This window comes from Drosophila subobscura, chromosome A, assembly GCF_008121235.1.
Source record: "Drosophila subobscura isolate 14011-0131.10 chromosome A, UCBerk_Dsub_1.0, whole genome shotgun sequence".
Classification (NCBI taxonomy): Eukaryota; Metazoa; Arthropoda; class Insecta; order Diptera; family Drosophilidae; genus Drosophila; species Drosophila subobscura.
This window is the reverse complement of record NC_048530.1, coordinates 8,461,094-8,477,328: the sequence shown is the minus strand read 5'-3', so window position 1 is coordinate 8,477,328 and position 16,235 is coordinate 8,461,094. Positions and strand designations below refer to the sequence as shown.

Below are 16,235 nucleotides of genomic sequence, written 5' to 3'. Positions count from 1 at the left end.
GCTGCTGGAGCAGACCGAGGCACCCCCCGGTAGTTGTAGTTTTTAGTTTGGGGATTGGCATGGAGTTTTGGCAGTGGAGCGGAGTGCATTCGCATTCTTGCGGTTGAGTGACTCGCACGGCGGAATGGCCAACAAAGAGCCAAGCTAGGGGGAAAAAACAAAGCGGGCTTTGAAGTTCAGTTTACCATGTCGCCGCATCATTGTGTGACTCTAATGCCCCACCTATCGATAGCGTTTTGGAGCGACTAAGGCCCTGGATGGTTGGCGGTAGTTCATCTCGGCCAGCCGACGGCAACGGTTGACTTTTTTTTGGCACCTCTGCAAAATGGCACTGGCAAAGTTGATGCTTCTATGCTGCTGCATTCAGTTTTCTGTGTGCGCGGACAGCTTCGAGGTGCCCAACAGGAAGACGGATCGGGACCTAGACTTGGACTTGGAGGCTGAGGATAGCATGGTGGATGCGACACGGTCCTTGGATCCGGTACAGCCCAAGCAGCTGAAGATTCTACAGCATTCGGCGGGATACACAGACTACGAGTACTATCAACGGCCCCGGCCAATGTCCGGTGTCAATGATAATTATGGGAGCGACAACGATGTCAGCGCATCCATGAAGAGATTGCATGAGCCGACCAATTCGAGACCAGCCAGTGCCAGTGCCGTGGCCGTGCCCCACAAACCACTGCCTTGGTATGGCGAGTATTCCTCGGGCAAGCCGAGCGTCTCCAATGTGCCCATGTATCCCTCCAGATCCTACGATCCGTATATACGACGCTACGACAGGTGAGTGGCTGCAAAAAACTATGAAAAGTGGCACACATGAGACGCTTGATTCTGGCAGGTTCGATGAGCAATATCATCGTGCCTATCCGCAGTACTTTGAGGACATGTACATGCATCGGCAGCGCTTCGACCCGTATGACAGCTACAGTCCCCGTGTGCCCCACTATCCCGAGCCCTATGTCATGTATCCCGATCGCTATCTGGACACACCCAGTGCCAGGGACTACATGAAGTCGCGACGCGGCTATATGGACGATCCCGTGCCGCTGCCCGACTCCTACAATTCCAAGTACGGCCACGGCCACGGCCCCAGCCCAAAGCTATCCGACCTGACGCTGCCACCGCGCAATCAGCGTGTGGTGTACTACGCCCATTTGCCAGAAATCGTACGAACCCCCTACGACAATGCGCGAGCGGAGGAGCGCAGCTCGGCCATGTCGGCAGCACCGTACAAATTGAATAAAAAGAAAATCAAAAGCAATCTGCGACCCTTAGGCAACAATTCGACCAATTATAAAATGACATTATAGAAGCCGAATCGGGACTTATGATTATTATTCTCCTGTTGCTGCAAATTCACTTGAGTTGGCGGCAATAGAGTTAGGACATCTTACGGATCTATAGTCCAAATATCTATTCTTCCCTTATAACTCCTTCATGGCCTTTCACATTCAAATATTTAACATTAGGATCTTCTTTTTTTTTTATTATTTTTTTTTTTGAAAATTCATACATATAATTAATGGATGAAGTTTGCATAATATAATGCATGGCAAAATGATACCCCCAGAATATCACTGCTGGAAATTCGCACAATTTGGAAATTACGATTCAAAAAAGAAATTTCGAAATTTTTGGTCACTTAAAGAACTTTTGCAATTGTCAAGTTTAACAATTTTATATAAATTATAATAAAATATAATATATAGACTCTGCCTTTAGTTATTATTCATTTTTCGTTGGTTCTCATTCTATTTTTAATACATTTAAATTGCTACTTTTATCCATTCATCAGCGTGGATAAATATTTGCTCAGATGTTTAATTAATTACTCTGTAAGCTTAAAGCCCTCTGGCCTTTGCCTGTTTCTTGTGCTGCAATATTCGTCTTTGAAGCTTGAAGCTAAAATAGCAACAATTGACTTGATAAGTGTGTAATTGTTAAGCTGCCACACATGAACATAATTCTTCCATTATTAATATGCAGCTTAGAAATTGCGGAGAAGCTGCTGCTCCTATGACATAAGATGTCCTGAATCTCCCTCCTGCAAATGGAGTTGCAACTGTGAATGTTTTTAATGTTAATACAGAGCTCAACGAGCATTGATCTATGAGCAGGACAGGGCATGGCAGCAGAGGTCAAGCTTTGAATTGCTATTCATTTGCAGTAAACATTTAAATGGAATTGTGGGCCACACACCTATTGCACTCCACTCCACTCCATTCTGCGTGCCAAGAACGTGAATGGGGATGTGGGGACACATCTTCAAGTTATGGCAAAAGTCTGCAGCAGCAGCAGCAGCAGCAGCTGGAACGTTTCATCGGGTCTTTTTCCCTTGAGTCTCGTTAATTACACAATTCCATTACTTTGACTTTCGCTTGGACTTGGACTTTGGTGCTTGAGCTTGAGCTTGGAGGGGGATATTCAAGTTTTGCGATTTCTGCAATTTAACTTTCTCGCTGGCCTATGCAAGAAACAACAACAAGCATTCGTAATTACACGTACATACACCCAGACATACATACATACATATATACAGTTGATGCACAAACACTCGCCAATACATTTGTACATACATATATTCTGGGATGCTCCATGAGGCCATTCATCCTGAAGCTTTATGTATGTTTGGCTTTTGTTCTGGCATTCGGTTTGACACACAAGAGCAGCAGAAGAGCTATTATGCTGCCCCAACACCAACACCACCAACGACAACAAATACTTCAGTAATGCATGGACACGTACAGCTAATTAATGTGCTTTTGTTTGGGGTTACATTTGTCAGAGCAGCGCGCGAGAGAGAGCGAGCGATGTAATTGCCAATGTCCGTGGGTCATGTGACACTTTGGCCATCCTTTCGTCATGTCTATGCGAGCTTATTTAAATGAACTCAAACTGTAAGCAATCGACAGGTCAGCCATTTTTAGGCATGGTCGATCACTGATGGCCGTCACGCACCCACCTCTAATCCCAGTGCGAATATCTGCATATTGCAATGAAATAAAAGTATTGAACCCTTTCAACTAAAGCAGATGAAATACTTTTACAACCTATTGGAGCTTTTTAAGTCCATTAGACATATGCTGGGCAATGCGACACCAAGAAGCAGCATTTATGATCAGTTGGCAGTGCTCTTAAGTGTGGCCAAACCAGCTGTTGCGCACAAATACAGATTTGACATGGAAAAGTGCATTATTAGGGTATTATCGCATCGGTGTGGTGGCATCCAGAGCATGGCCATAAGAAAGTGCTCCCCAGCGTTGGGGCCTCAGCTATTTTACGAGCCGTACTTCGTATGTCCTTTTTCTTTTTGGCATTTCCCTGTTATTACTCACAACTTGACACAGACATTTTCACAGGTCACCGCCACGCACACGGTCACACACAGACACGAACACGCACGCACACAAACACATTTGTCCAAGGGAGCGCGACAATTGCCTGAGCGCCGCGCCGCCCGGCCTTGTGGGACATTTTGCATGGAGAAGATGCGATGCGATGGTCCGGCACTGCAGGAGTAGTAGGAGGAAACCTAATGAGCGCGCACCGCCCACGCAATGAAATGGTCCACACTCACACACACTCAAGGCAATTTTGGGCTGCTGTAGCGGAGCTCCGGGGTAAGCAAAAACAATAACAATGATGCACGCGATACTTAACAAACTTTTGCGACGGGCGGACTCCCATAATTAGAATCATTGAAATAGCCATTCAACGTTCATTTGCCCAGACCCAGGCCCGGTGGCATGGAACTGTCCCAATGGTAGCTTTGGGTCTACTTTGTGGGATGGCCGCCTGGCACGACATACACACATATGTATGCAAGGATGTGTGTGTGTGTGTGTGTGCTAGCCCCATGATTCAGTGGTACGCGTGGGTGAGTGAGTGCTTAGCGCCGCTCCGCTTCGGTACGGTCTGGTCCGGTCCGGTCCGGTCCCGTCCGTTCCTGTACGGGTGGGTGTGTTCGGAGGTGTTGTGGCAAATGAGAAAACAATGCCCGAATAACGACTCTCCGATGTGCATTAAAAGATTTATTTCTTTACGAATAAATGAAGTTTTTCTTTATGGCCAACAGTCACTAGCCTTTTCCACATCGTTGCCGTTGCCGTTGCCGTTGCCGCTTCCGCATCCAGGCATCCTGCACAGCCACACCTTATCCGCGACGAGACGGCACAATGGAGTGTAGGCGTACCATTGATGGGGACATAAAGTAAGGACACAGCAATTCCTTCTCGGCTTCGTCTCTGCGTAGCGTGTGGTGTGTGTGTTTCCCGTGTAATCGCTGAGTAGTTAAATGCGCGCTCTAGTTATGCGTCGGTACTTACAAGGCAATGTGGAATGTCTGAGAGGACTAGCCGTAACATTAATGCCTTCTGCCGCCGTCCTCCCCATCAGTCCCATCCACACGTCAACAAATCACCGCAAATTTATTTGTCTGAGGCTCGTAGCGATTCCTGCCGGCTCCTGCACGTGCAGTAATTAGGAGTGGACGCAATGGAAAGCAGCGGCGGAATGCAAGAAGAAGCCTCTACAAAGTCCAGTGCCCTCTATTTCGGGTGTCAACCCTAATAGTGGCATCTACAGCTCGGCTATTAAACTGATGGAAGTGGAAAGGGGTCGACTTGCACCCAAACATTGTACATGGGATGGGAAGGCAAGAACATATTGGAACAGATGATTAGGATTGATGTATGTATGTATGTAGATGTGGTTCCATGGGATTTTGAATTATAATTATTTTATTCCATTTCACATCCGTCGTTATATTCCTTTAGTAATTCACAAACAAGTCTCCAGTCTGTATCCAATTGCTCCTTAAACGCAGCCACTTTGGCCACATGACACTCGCGGCGTTGACGGAACTCTTTGAATCTAATTTCTAAATTTTGGATTTGAAGCAGCTGCAACTCGTTTCGGGCATTCTGTAGGCTTGACCCATGGGCTAGGCTGCTGCTTGTCTGTGTGTCTTTGCTGGTAGTTTGTGGATTGGGTGGCTGGCAGGACAGGCATTCCTCATGCTGGTTGCAATCGTCGTTATTCTGTTGGATACTTAATGGCTCAATATTTGCAGAACAAAACTCCATTTTTACACTCACTGAATGGGCTTGCGTGTGCTGCAAATTATTCGGGTTCATTTTTGGGATTTGCTTGGGATCAGCTTGTAAATTTTCAACTTTCTGTCAACTTTCTGTTAAGAAACACTAAAATGTCGGGCTGCCTTGCGTTAATGAATTTAATTTGCGTTACTCTGCTCTCCGTTCAGGTAGCTGCCGTAAGTAGAATTTATTAATGTTCATTAATCAAGCTCTTGCATTCCCTTGGGACTGTAACTATTATCAATTATCAATTTTTGTCAGTGCATTCATCATTGTGCAAACGTTGCAATCAGCCAGAAATCTTTCTAAGAGCCTGCCTGCCGTCATCCTTCTGGATTCTTTTGTTTCTGAATATTCTTGGATTTGTAATTACAGCAGCGCAGTCCCGCAAGTCCCAGAGAAGAGTCCCATTTGGTTTTGGCCATATCTTCCTGCTCATACGCTACTCTGAGGCTTGCGTGTAGTCTGGCTGGGTGGGGAATTGGTTGTGGGAGTGGAATATGGGATGTGTGATGTGTGCTGTGGGATGTGGGATGGGCTGGCGCGTGTGTTGAGCAAATGCAAAACCTATAAATCTTTATCCAGACCGCATTATTGATTGGCACTGGCCAGAACCGGCCTTGGACACGCAAATGGACATATGTTGGCCAATATTACAGAATATTCATGTGGGGCACAATGCGCACACCACAATGTCAAATGTGTGGGGCGTGGTGGCTGCCACACCACAGCACAGCACAGCACACAGCACAGCACACAGTGCCGCACTATGGCATATTATTCCACCCCTCCATAGGAAGCAGAACTTGTTTCGGACTGGTGGTCCGTCCGAATAATAGGATAAATAAATAATTCAAATAAATAACGCTGAAATAAAATCAAATGCAATGACGAATTATGATGGCAAGAGTAGAGTGCCGGGCTGCGGGCTGCGGGTAGCGGGTGGATGTGTATCTCGTTGTTTGGCCTGTGTCCCGAATGATTGGGGAGCTCGTAAATCACTGACAATAGGGCAGATCGCACCCCTCGGGCCTTGATTAGGGAAGAAAGAAGGCGGAAAGGGAACGGACAAGCAGGACATGGACAGGACGATGCTCAAGTGTCAAGTGCCAAGGGCATTCCGAATAAACAATCTACAACAAAACGGCAGAGCAGTGTATGTTTGGTGTATCTTGTATCTGTGTTTTGTCATAAATATTAAACGAACTTATCTCTTTTGTCCCTCTCTCTCACTGCGCCGGCGAAAAATTTATCATTTGAGTCAAGTTTGTTAATTATTTATGTTGGCCATGCCTCATATTCCTCTACGCTGCTATGCAGCCAACTGATTTATGTGCCAGAAGTACACACATAGCCCCCACAGTGGTAGTGGCAGTGGCACTCACACTCGCACTCGCACTCGCAGCATACCCGCACAGTAAACACTCGATGGTGTGGACTAATTACTTAACATGCGTAGGTTTACATATTAGTCTCTCTTTTTTACGCGGAACGTACTTTAGAGTACGAAGACAATTATTTGTTAGAAGTCCTTGAACCTTTTTAAATTCACATTCTTTGATTTTGTTGAGGTCTCTTTTATATAACAAATGACTCGTGTTCCTCTGTGCTTTCGCTTTTGAGATGTTTATTTTTTAAACATTTGTTGTAAAGCTAACCTTTGGGGTCAAGTGTAAAGTTGCAAATTCCTCGATCAATTGTCCCTTAAAATTGAGGCATTTAATATGGGAATAATTCGAAACGAAATAAATGTTATAGAGCTTATGTTTGAGGGTGCTGCAGGTTGCCTTTCCTGAGCGATCACTGTACTTATTTGTATGTCTGTTGTTGGTTCGTTGTTTGACATGTGACATTGCATGACAAGTGGCTGCATAATGAAGAACTGGCAATTATTCAGGACATGCTGATTTATTGTGCCGCGTTTTTTCAAGCCTCCCACCAGGCCATTCCCTATTCCATTCCATTCCATGTCGTTCCATGTGCCATGCGTAGAGTAGGGACATCATCGTTAGTCAGATTCGATTCGGTTTTCGGGGTTCGGTTTTCGGGTTCGATGTCGCTTTCGCTTTCGCTTTCGCATTCGATTTCGGTTGAAGTGCAATAAAGTCGAATTTAATTGCCCGTTTGAAATGAGCAAACTTAATGGACAATGACTCATTAACACTGACACGTCAAACAATAATGGCGTGTCTGGGCTGTGGATGTGTGGATGTGTGGATGTTTGCCGAAAAAAGGAAAATGGGAAGAGGGCACGAGGGAAAGAGGACAAGCGGAAAGGCGGAAATTGAAATAACGCTTCCTGCGAAAATGCGAGCGACGACGACGAATGCGACGCACCATGAAACACGTCCATGTCCATGACAAAAGCTCGCCTCCGCACATGGCCCACATCAAAAGAATGGCAAGACACAAACACAAACACTAACACAGGGCCAGGGCTAGAGCCAGGAGCTGTAGCACAAAAAAAAGCAATTAAGGACGTTGAAAGCAATCTTAAGCGCTGCTGACGGTGACAGTAACAACGCTCTGGCAAGGATGGGGGCACCCATCCAAGGCACCGGCAGCCCGCCTGCCTTCCATGTGAACTCTGATGTCTGTGCGCGAGCGAAAGTGGAAGCCCTTAAGGATGTGACATGAAATGCTTATCAGCCCGACCCCACCACACACACACTCACACTTTCAACAGGGAGCATACACACGCACCGCTCCGCACCGCACCGCTCCGCACCCACTCACGCCCAACCATCCAATCCACACACTCAAGACAGTACGCCTAGGAAATTAGTTTTCCCACAGATAAAACTAAGAGTCCGAGTACGAGGCCAAGTATGTGTGTGTCAATTAAGCAGAAAAGCAGCAAAGCAGCAAAGCAGCCAAATGGACAGCGCATCGAATGAGAGTTCGATCAAAATGTGGCTGGCGTAGTGCTCTTTAAATGTTTCTCCCCCTTCGGTGGCACACCAAAGAGAGCTCAGCTCCACGCCAAGTTTGTCTACAAAATGATTGGCCAGCCCCCGCTGAATTGGCTGCGACTAATGAATAATGCCTGATTTCGACCTCATTGCCCATGGGCTTCAAGCGGCAAGCATCTGCTGCTGTCCATACAAATGAACCTGCGACCTTTTGCGCATTTCAACGTCGATATTTGGCACATTGACATACGGCCTGGCCACGTTTAATTGCAATGCAATAAAAGCCAAGAGCCCCCGAAATTATGTATGCCCAAGCATCGGATGGACCGATTTAATGGACACCCGACAGTTATGGAACTCTAAATCAAAGCTTGAGAAGTTCGTTCTGCATTCAATTATGGCCAGGTGTTTCCCCAGCTGCGATTATAAGTATGTACATTGTATGTGTTGGTGAGGTTACAGCAAAGAATATAAACCATAAAGATATTTTTGTTTTTGTTTTCTTGTTACGAAAATCAAGTCTGCTTTTGTGTCTCTAACTTTAAAGCTCTTTATCAAATGTTGATAAAGTCGGAAATTGATTCTTTGTCTGTCAATAATTTACTTTCGTTTATTAGACATTTCTTCATTATATTTTGTTGTATGACTCTCATGTCTCAGATCAAAATTCCAACACCACAACCTGAGTCGTCTTATCTTCATCTAATAGATCCCAAATGAAGTTGCACCTTATGAACTTCCCAAATTGCCCCCCGATCGATGGTATTAACACTAAAGTACATGCTCCACATCAAGATATCGCATTTAATTAGCTCAAAAAAGATGTACTCCCTGGTTGTTTGATAAGTGGATCGCTTAGGACACAGCAATTCCAGAGGATGCCTATTCACCCACCCTAGGTCCCTCTTAGCATTAAAAAGTCCAATGTAATAATTCAAGTTAATGCTTCAACCATAAGATATCTTCATCGTTAGCCTTTCCTTATCTGCATTTAGCTGATTCGGATTGCTTGGGATTATAATCTGATTATAATCCTTCTGTATAAAAGATTTCGTTCACTGGGGGAATTCCAGAAGGGTTTAAGATACATTCCCAACAAAAAAAAACTCAATTTGCTGACCGGAAGAGCGCTTAACTCTGTTTAGTCCTGACAAATGGGTCAGAGGTTAATTTTCAAAAACGCCTGAGCCGAAGGCCAAGCCCAAACCCCCAACCAATCCCCGCTGGATCCACAGCAATCGTAATAGGCCAAAGGACAAGGAAATCTCTCCGGCAAATCCGTCAGAACAAAACATATTTTTTGGGGGCGCCAGCCCATTCCCATTCCCATTCCCATTCCCGCTGTCATTCCTCACTTTTGTTTTTCTTTTGAATTTTTCATAAAGGAAACAGAAGCGAATTTTGTGGACATTAAAATGCCACAAAACGTTTTATAGTAATTTTTCATCTTTGTCGACGGTCGGTCGTCGGTGGTCGGTGGTCGGCGGTCGGTCCCCCCCCCTCAAAGATGGGGGTGAACAGGAAGGACACAGGGTGCTCTGGGTGGGTGTTTTTGGTGGGAGATTGTGTGGGTTCTGGAGCAGGGTTTCCCCCTCCGCTGGCGGCGGCGTAAAGCGGCGGAAAGCTGTCGACATTTATGTTGATCTCACGCAGCGAAGCAACACGGCGCACGCATCCTATGCTGATAAATTTGTATCTTTGTATGACAAGTTAATAATGTGCCAGTCCAGGCGCCGTCGCCTTCGACATCCTTCTGCGTGCTTATTTTGGGCACGGGCAGGGGAATGGACGGACGGCCACGCACCGGGGTTGCGCCATGTAGATTCCTTCATTCCTTCATTCCTTCTGCATCCAGATCCGGACCCGCGGCATCAAATGAAAGTTGGCTCTTCTTTTTTTTTTTTTTTTTTTTTTTTTCCTTTTTGCTTTTCTTATTGAAATTTCGTTACGGCTGCCAAGGCCGTAGGTAAAGTATTTTGTGTGGACTTTTAACGGATTTATTGTGATTTTTGGGTCACGTGACTGTCGAGGAATTTGTTTTAGCCTCTTCTTCCGCTTATAATTGCTTTTCATTTGATTCATTCCCCTCGATAGAGCCAAGCGAAGCCCAGTCCACAAATTATATACAGGCATGGTACGAGCACATCTTTGATGTTTTTATGTGCAGATCATGGTCCATTCATGACAAATTTGGTTTCTTTAGCTTACATTTTGCTTAAAATAATAATTTCCATACTTTTTCTACACAAGTTAAACCCTATTGCCCATCCCATTCTATCCTATCAGCTTTGAATCGAATGGTTTTACTTTAACCAATATATTGTCTACGTAAACCATTAGTTTATATTAATATTAAACCAAGCCAAAAACTGTTACGCGTGGAACCCTTCAAAAACCCTGCAGCCCCAGAGCCCGCTTAAATGTTATTTTTATTAAATATTGGCCCTGGTAAAGAGACTTTTTGAATAAGTACATTTATGTTGAAATCAAAGTGCATTTTATTTAGCTTCACTTTTGTTGCATTTAAATATGAGCTGTTATTCTTTTTATCCCCGGTACGCGAAGAGTAAGTATTATATTATATATTATAAATAAAAATTGTATTTGTGGGGAACAACGGTTGTATGTAACGCACAGAAGGAAACGTCTCCGACCCCATAAAGTAGATACATATATTCTTGATCAGCATCAATAGCCGAGTCGATAGAGCCATGTCTGTCTGTCCGTCTGTCCGTCCGTCCGTCTGTCCGTCTTGTTTGTCGGGTAGTTCTCAGAAAATTTAAGAGCTAGAGCCACCAAATATTGCATCCAGACTTCTGTATGCTCACATTGTTACAAGTGTATTTCAAAAATGAGCCCCGCTCCCCTCCGCCCCGCAAAAGGGCGAAAAACTAAAAACCATTCCGTAGGGAATGACCATATCTATCGGATCACCAAATTGGGATCCGGTTGGAGCATTATTATAGCTACAATGAAGAAATTAATTAGCAGTGGCCAAACCCACCCCGTCCCGCAGCTTATTTTTGTTTTTTGCACATTCTCTCATTCACACTCTGCTTCGCGCAGTGCCGCGAGCCTGCAGTGTGTGGGTCTAGGGAAGGGGAGCGAGCTAAAGGAGCGTGTTGGTGTGAGAAGTGTTGTAGATGTAGATGACAGATGAAGAAAAAATGTAAAATTTGACAAAACGCCGCTAAGGTGCAGATGTAGTACTGAGTGCCGGGTATAAAAGTTGTGACGCGTAAGAAGCGTCTCACACGTCCCTTCTCGTTACCATTTCATTTCTTATCTCTCTGATTGTTTCCCATGCAACTGCATTATGTCCGAAATGATATCTAAAATATATTCAATGGTCAAAATACATTTCTGCTAATGTATTCGCATTTGTTTTGTCGGTTTTATGTATACATTTTTATTGCAGCTTTGCGTAAATATCCAAGTATACGCTTATCCTTTAAAGAATGGACCGGAGAAGAGGCTGACATTTGGTCAAGGCAAGTGCCGAGAGAGTAACAAATTAAAATGTAACGCATATTCGACAGTTTCGAGCCGAAAAATTGTTTTTACATTCATATCTCGAAAGTTACGACACCCCTGGGAAGCTGGTGTTGGTCACTTAGCCACCAGGACTCGGCCCAGGACTCTGACCCCCACACCCTGCACACTCCGGTCACATAAATAGCAAACAGCACCGTTTCGGGCATCGCTGAGGGTCTTCGGCATGGAATGCCACTTGCCGTCGAAGTATAAATCTTGCATCGGAATCACAGGCAGGACGAGACCAAGAGTGTGCTTAGTATGCGGGTCCACACGCGAATATTCCATATTACGACGGTGCGGAGAGGGGGGTGTTGGGTGAGCCAAGCAAGGAAAACGTTCGGAATTGGAAAACCCGAAAAATGTACGGCAGAGAGCAGAATGTAAAAAAATTTAATGCCATTTTGCAGGGGATTCTTTTCAATTTATTATAGTGTTGCGGCCTGATCGATTTTACCTTATGAATTTATTTCTATTCCATGCGAATACAAATTTTAAATACATAAATTAAATTGCCAGAAGGCTACCATGGGATAGCCTTTGTCTTTGTCGCTTTGAGAAAGGTTAATGGGGGGCTCTTGTGGTGCTATTCTTCCTTTGGTATCAGCTGCAAGTTAGCTCGCAATTGTATTGTGGACTTTTGTGGTTGCCTTGAACCTTAACGACTTGCAAATAATTCCTTAATTCTAAATTTCCTAAAAAAAACCTTCTTAGGTGTGAAATGAATTCATGGAATAATCCGATTAACATTCCACAAAGTCACGCTGCCACAACTCCTTTAATTAGCTTTTATTTAAGGCGAAACTTTTCACCATTTTGGCATCACTTATTCATGGGCAAACCCAAAGCCTCAAAGCCTCAAAGCCTCACTCCAGCTGCCGGAGCTAATCAAACGAACATCTTTGATGTTATCTGCCAAGCTCTCTATGGGACTTTGATTCAATTGGCAAAACAATTTGGTCTGTTCTAAGGGGAGAGGACAAGTCATTTGTAAATTGGGTTGGGTTATAAAATTTCATTTTTACCGCTTCATTGCCCTAATAGAAACAATTTATTGAATGCCAAAGCAGCTACGGAACAACTCCCCGAACTCTGGCCTCTGTGTGCTCTGAGGTCTGAGCTCTGTCTGCTGGCTGGTGCTGCTGTGGCTTAAATAAATGTAAATTTGCATTGGCCAGAAACAGAAACAGAAGCAGAAGCAGTGAGCAGTTTCCTATGATGCTTGGTAGCAGCCACACCCGGACAGGCCGTTGTTGTGTCCCTTCTAAACGTTCTATAATTTGCTTATTATGCGCTTCCTGCTGCTCTCGCTTTTATGTTTTGCCACATTTTCTGGCACCCAGAGCCGAGAGCAGCAGAAACTGGGCATAAAACTGGGACGCACCCCAATTCCTTGCAAGTCACAATACAGCGAAAGCCCCCGTGGTCGTGACCCCGTACACCCTCAATGGCTCATATTTTGTCATAATTTATGTCGCTCTGGGTGTTGTTGCTGATGTTTTTGGGCTGGCTTCTGGTCGTCCTCGTCCTGGTCCTGGTCCTGCTCTGCATCCGCTTCAGGCGAACCAAGCACCAAGCACCAGCACCGCAGCAGGCAGACAGGCTGGCAAGACACCTTTTTTTTTTTGGCAGTGGTTGATTTGCTTGCAAATTTATTAAAAATCTTCTGGTTGCTTCATTTTATTAGGGCATATCTGTCAGAAGACGTTGAGCGCGAGAGGAGGGACAGACACCTGCACTGAGAAGAACAACAACAAAAACTGTAGAGAAATTTGAGACCATAAATGGGAACTTGCACAGAGAGAGGTTCACACATTTTGTTAATATTTGTTATCAAATATTCTACAGAATACATCAACGAATGGAATATAATGGAAAACGATTGGTAAGTATGTAGGATCTTTACTGATAAATATTTATACATATTTCATTTGAATTTCCAGCACTCGGCTAGTATTTTCGGCCAGTGTATGCCTGCCTCCACCCCTTGCGACGTGATGGCTCCGCGTGCTACGCATTTCCTCCTGGGATTCCGGGGGCATTGGGCGCTGTTCTTTTGATATTGTAATGTGCATAATAGGATTTTTATGACACCTTTGCTGGGGGGGGTGGACAGACAACGCCAATGGCACTGGCTGCTGCTTCGCTTAAGCGCCATTTTCCGCCTAACATTCATGAAGGACTGGCTCCGGCTCCGTCTCCGTCTCCGACCCTCTGTTTCCGCTGCTGATGCTCTCCTTCTTGTCACCAAAAAGTTGCAAATTTTATTGGCCGGATGTGGAAGTGCGGCATGTGGATTTGCATCCACATCAGATCATGAATTTCACACGATGGTAATGGCCACATTAGCATTGACTACACGCATTTATGGGCCCAGGCCCAGGCCCAGGCCCAGGCCCCTGGGTATGTAAGTGCATGTGCTCAATTTTTAATATGCAAATTTCGCTTCAGGGCCGCTTCTGCTGCCGACTTCCGTCACCCGCCTGCTGTCTGACGTCTCCCTGCTCACCTCTGGCATTTCATTTACACTTGTGCTGCATATTTTATTGTGTTGTATGTACACGGAATTATTGCACACAAATGGCCAGTTACATATTAAGGCGAACAATAACTGCCATGCCTGTCAGGACTCTGGGGGAATCCGCGCTGTGCATGTGAATGTGAATGTGAATGTGAGTGGGAGTGGGAGGTCCTCCAGATGGCTGGCAAAATGCCATTTGATCCGAGCGACACTGGAGGCTTGTCTCCGCTGCGCATCGTTCGGGAGAGCTCGAGCCCCCCTTAATGGCCGCACGGAATTAATTTTCCATACACTTTTGAAAGGTGTCGCCTTCCAAAAAACATTCCCCCCTGCAGTTAAAAGGAAATCGATAAGGCCAGAGGGAACTAATTGGTGAATTTCAATTGAGGCAGGTTCCTGTCATTTGTTGTAATTCAATTAATAATTAAATTTAATTTTTTTCAGGCAGTGGATTGCGCTTTGGCTCACCCACAATATGCCCTGCTCTTTGGGGAAGTTTGGAGAGTACAGCAGTGGTAGAACCAACAAGGTTACACACGTTCTGCTACTACTGGGACTTACTTTGTATTAGAAATTGAATTTGCATTAGGAAATGATTGATAGTATAGTTCTCAGTAGGCATTTCCAAATAGCCCTTAAATAATGCTCCCCAAATGCCCCAATTGATTGGTTCTACCCATTTTGGGTTGCCGAAATGCTCTTCAGATGAAACGAACAAATATTGCCTGACAAAATCGGTAAAAAGGCCCCAAGGCAAACGGGTTGACAGGCAAATTAATTAACGCAAAATTGCCGTATACAAATTTCTACCAGTTCCACCTGCCCACCCCCACTTCTGCGAAATTGGATGCTGACCCATCCCCCCACCACGGTTCCTGTTCGACAGTGTGGCAGCTTTGGTTGTTGTCAGTGCAAACACGACATCGCATCATTCCCCCTGCTGTCGGAATGGATTGTGCGAGTGTAAACATGGCGGGGCCAACATTTTCCACTTCCATTTAGGTCCTACTCCCGTCCCTGTAGAGGATTCACTTGTTGACACGCCCCCATGATAATGATACCCCCACAACGAATTGTTTATTTAGTTTTATGGCACAGAACGGTGTCCATTAAAATATGTTCGTATATTTACGTAAGCATCTGAATGGTCTGTAGGATCCATTCGATGACTCAGTTTTAGTTGTACCCCTCGAATGTTTCACGTTCAGAAATCAAAGACAGATTTGCCAATGTCCATCCGCGAGACTTGAGTGAATATTTTTTGGCAGTACGACACGTAGCGGCGCGGGCACTACGCAAAATGCGGTTTACAATTTCAACAGGGTGAAATCAGTCCTCTGTAAATAATTTGCACGTCAACAGCAGCACAAACACACACAATTTGGCTCGTACAAATTGTCGAGTGATAAATGGTCTTAGCAGGCTTCTATTTATTCTTTGTTTCGTTTTTTTGCTGCTGTATTATGCGCCACTTACTCTTCATTACTTGGCCCCGCGGAATGCCAGGCAGCATTTACTTTATTTTAGCATAAAAGTGTACATAATTTGACATTGACAATACTTACACTGCGGCAAGTGCGCGCGGGACAGGAATGGAAACGGAAACAGAAACAGAAACAGAAACGGGACCAAGAACAGGCACTGAGAGAACTCGAGCAGGAGGGGAGGGAGCGGGGAGTGGGGAAAGCGCAAATTGATTAATTGGTTTGTGAGCGTCTAATTAAATAAAGCGGTTCAAGGGAAATAGATCGGCACACCCGCCCTCTGACCCGTGCCCGTGCCCGTGGACAAATGGAGAGGCGAGTGTTAGACCCACGTCACCACGTTGAGTGGGGCTCACTGTGGATGGATGGTTGGTTGGTTTGGCTGGTTTGGCTGGTTTGGCTGGTTGCCTCACTGTAGCAGGGCGGTGGCACATTTTTACTTTTTTGCTTTTGCTTTTGTTTTTATTAATGTGACGGCTATTTGTTTCTAGTAAGCAATTACAAAGCAATTTTATAGCAATTACCTTCTCTCCAACAGCTTGGGGGACAGGGCACTTTGAATGCTGTTTAAAGGCAACCACACCCACCAAAACACCCAAAATCCCTCACCCCCGCCCACATCCGGATATGGCCGGGCTCCTTGAAATATGCAACTCACCCCGCCGGCCACCACGGCTGCCTGCCG

The 16,235-nt window shown here is 45.2% G+C and overlaps 2 protein-coding genes across 2 annotated transcripts; one reads left to right on the top strand and one right to left on the bottom strand.

The window, feature by feature from the left end:
* Positions 1–273: 273 nt before the first annotated feature.
* LOC117903580 lies at positions 274–1,367 on the top strand. Its single transcript, XM_034815800.1, has 2 exons — positions 274–783; positions 842–1,367. The coding sequence occupies exons 1-2, from the start codon at positions 326–328 to the stop codon at positions 1,311–1,313; spliced, it is 930 nt and encodes a 309-aa protein (XP_034671691.1). The 5' UTR covers positions 274–325; the 3' UTR covers positions 1,314–1,367.
* A 3,375-nt stretch (positions 1,368–4,742) lies between these two features.
* Positions 4,743–5,153, bottom strand: LOC117894875. Its single transcript, XM_034802146.1, has 2 exons — positions 5,100–5,153; positions 4,743–5,042 (listed from the first exon to the last, which is right to left on the bottom strand). The coding sequence occupies exons 1-2, from the start codon at positions 5,136–5,138 to the stop codon at positions 4,743–4,745; spliced, it is 339 nt and encodes a 112-aa protein (XP_034658037.1). The 5' UTR covers positions 5,139–5,153.
* Positions 5,154–16,235: the final 11,082 nt, after the last annotated feature.

What these genes read in the sequence shown, in the direction of transcription:
- LOC117894875 (XM_034802146.1), bottom strand. Translation starts at nt 5,138, where the DNA reads ATGAACCCGAATAATTTGCAGCACACGCAAGCCCATTCA. An exon ending in AGCACACGCAAGCCCATTCA is followed by an intron (nt 5,043 to 5,099) that starts GTGAGTGTAAAA and finishes AGTATCCAACAG; the next exon opens with AATAACGACGATTGCAACCA.
- LOC117903580 (XM_034815800.1), top strand. Translation starts at nt 326, where the DNA reads ATGGCACTGGCAAAGTTGATGCTTCTATGCTGCTGCATTCAGTTTTCT. An exon ending in TATATACGACGCTACGACAG is followed by an intron (nt 784 to 841) that starts GTGAGTGGCTGC and finishes TGATTCTGGCAG; the next exon opens with GTTCGATGAGCAATATCATC.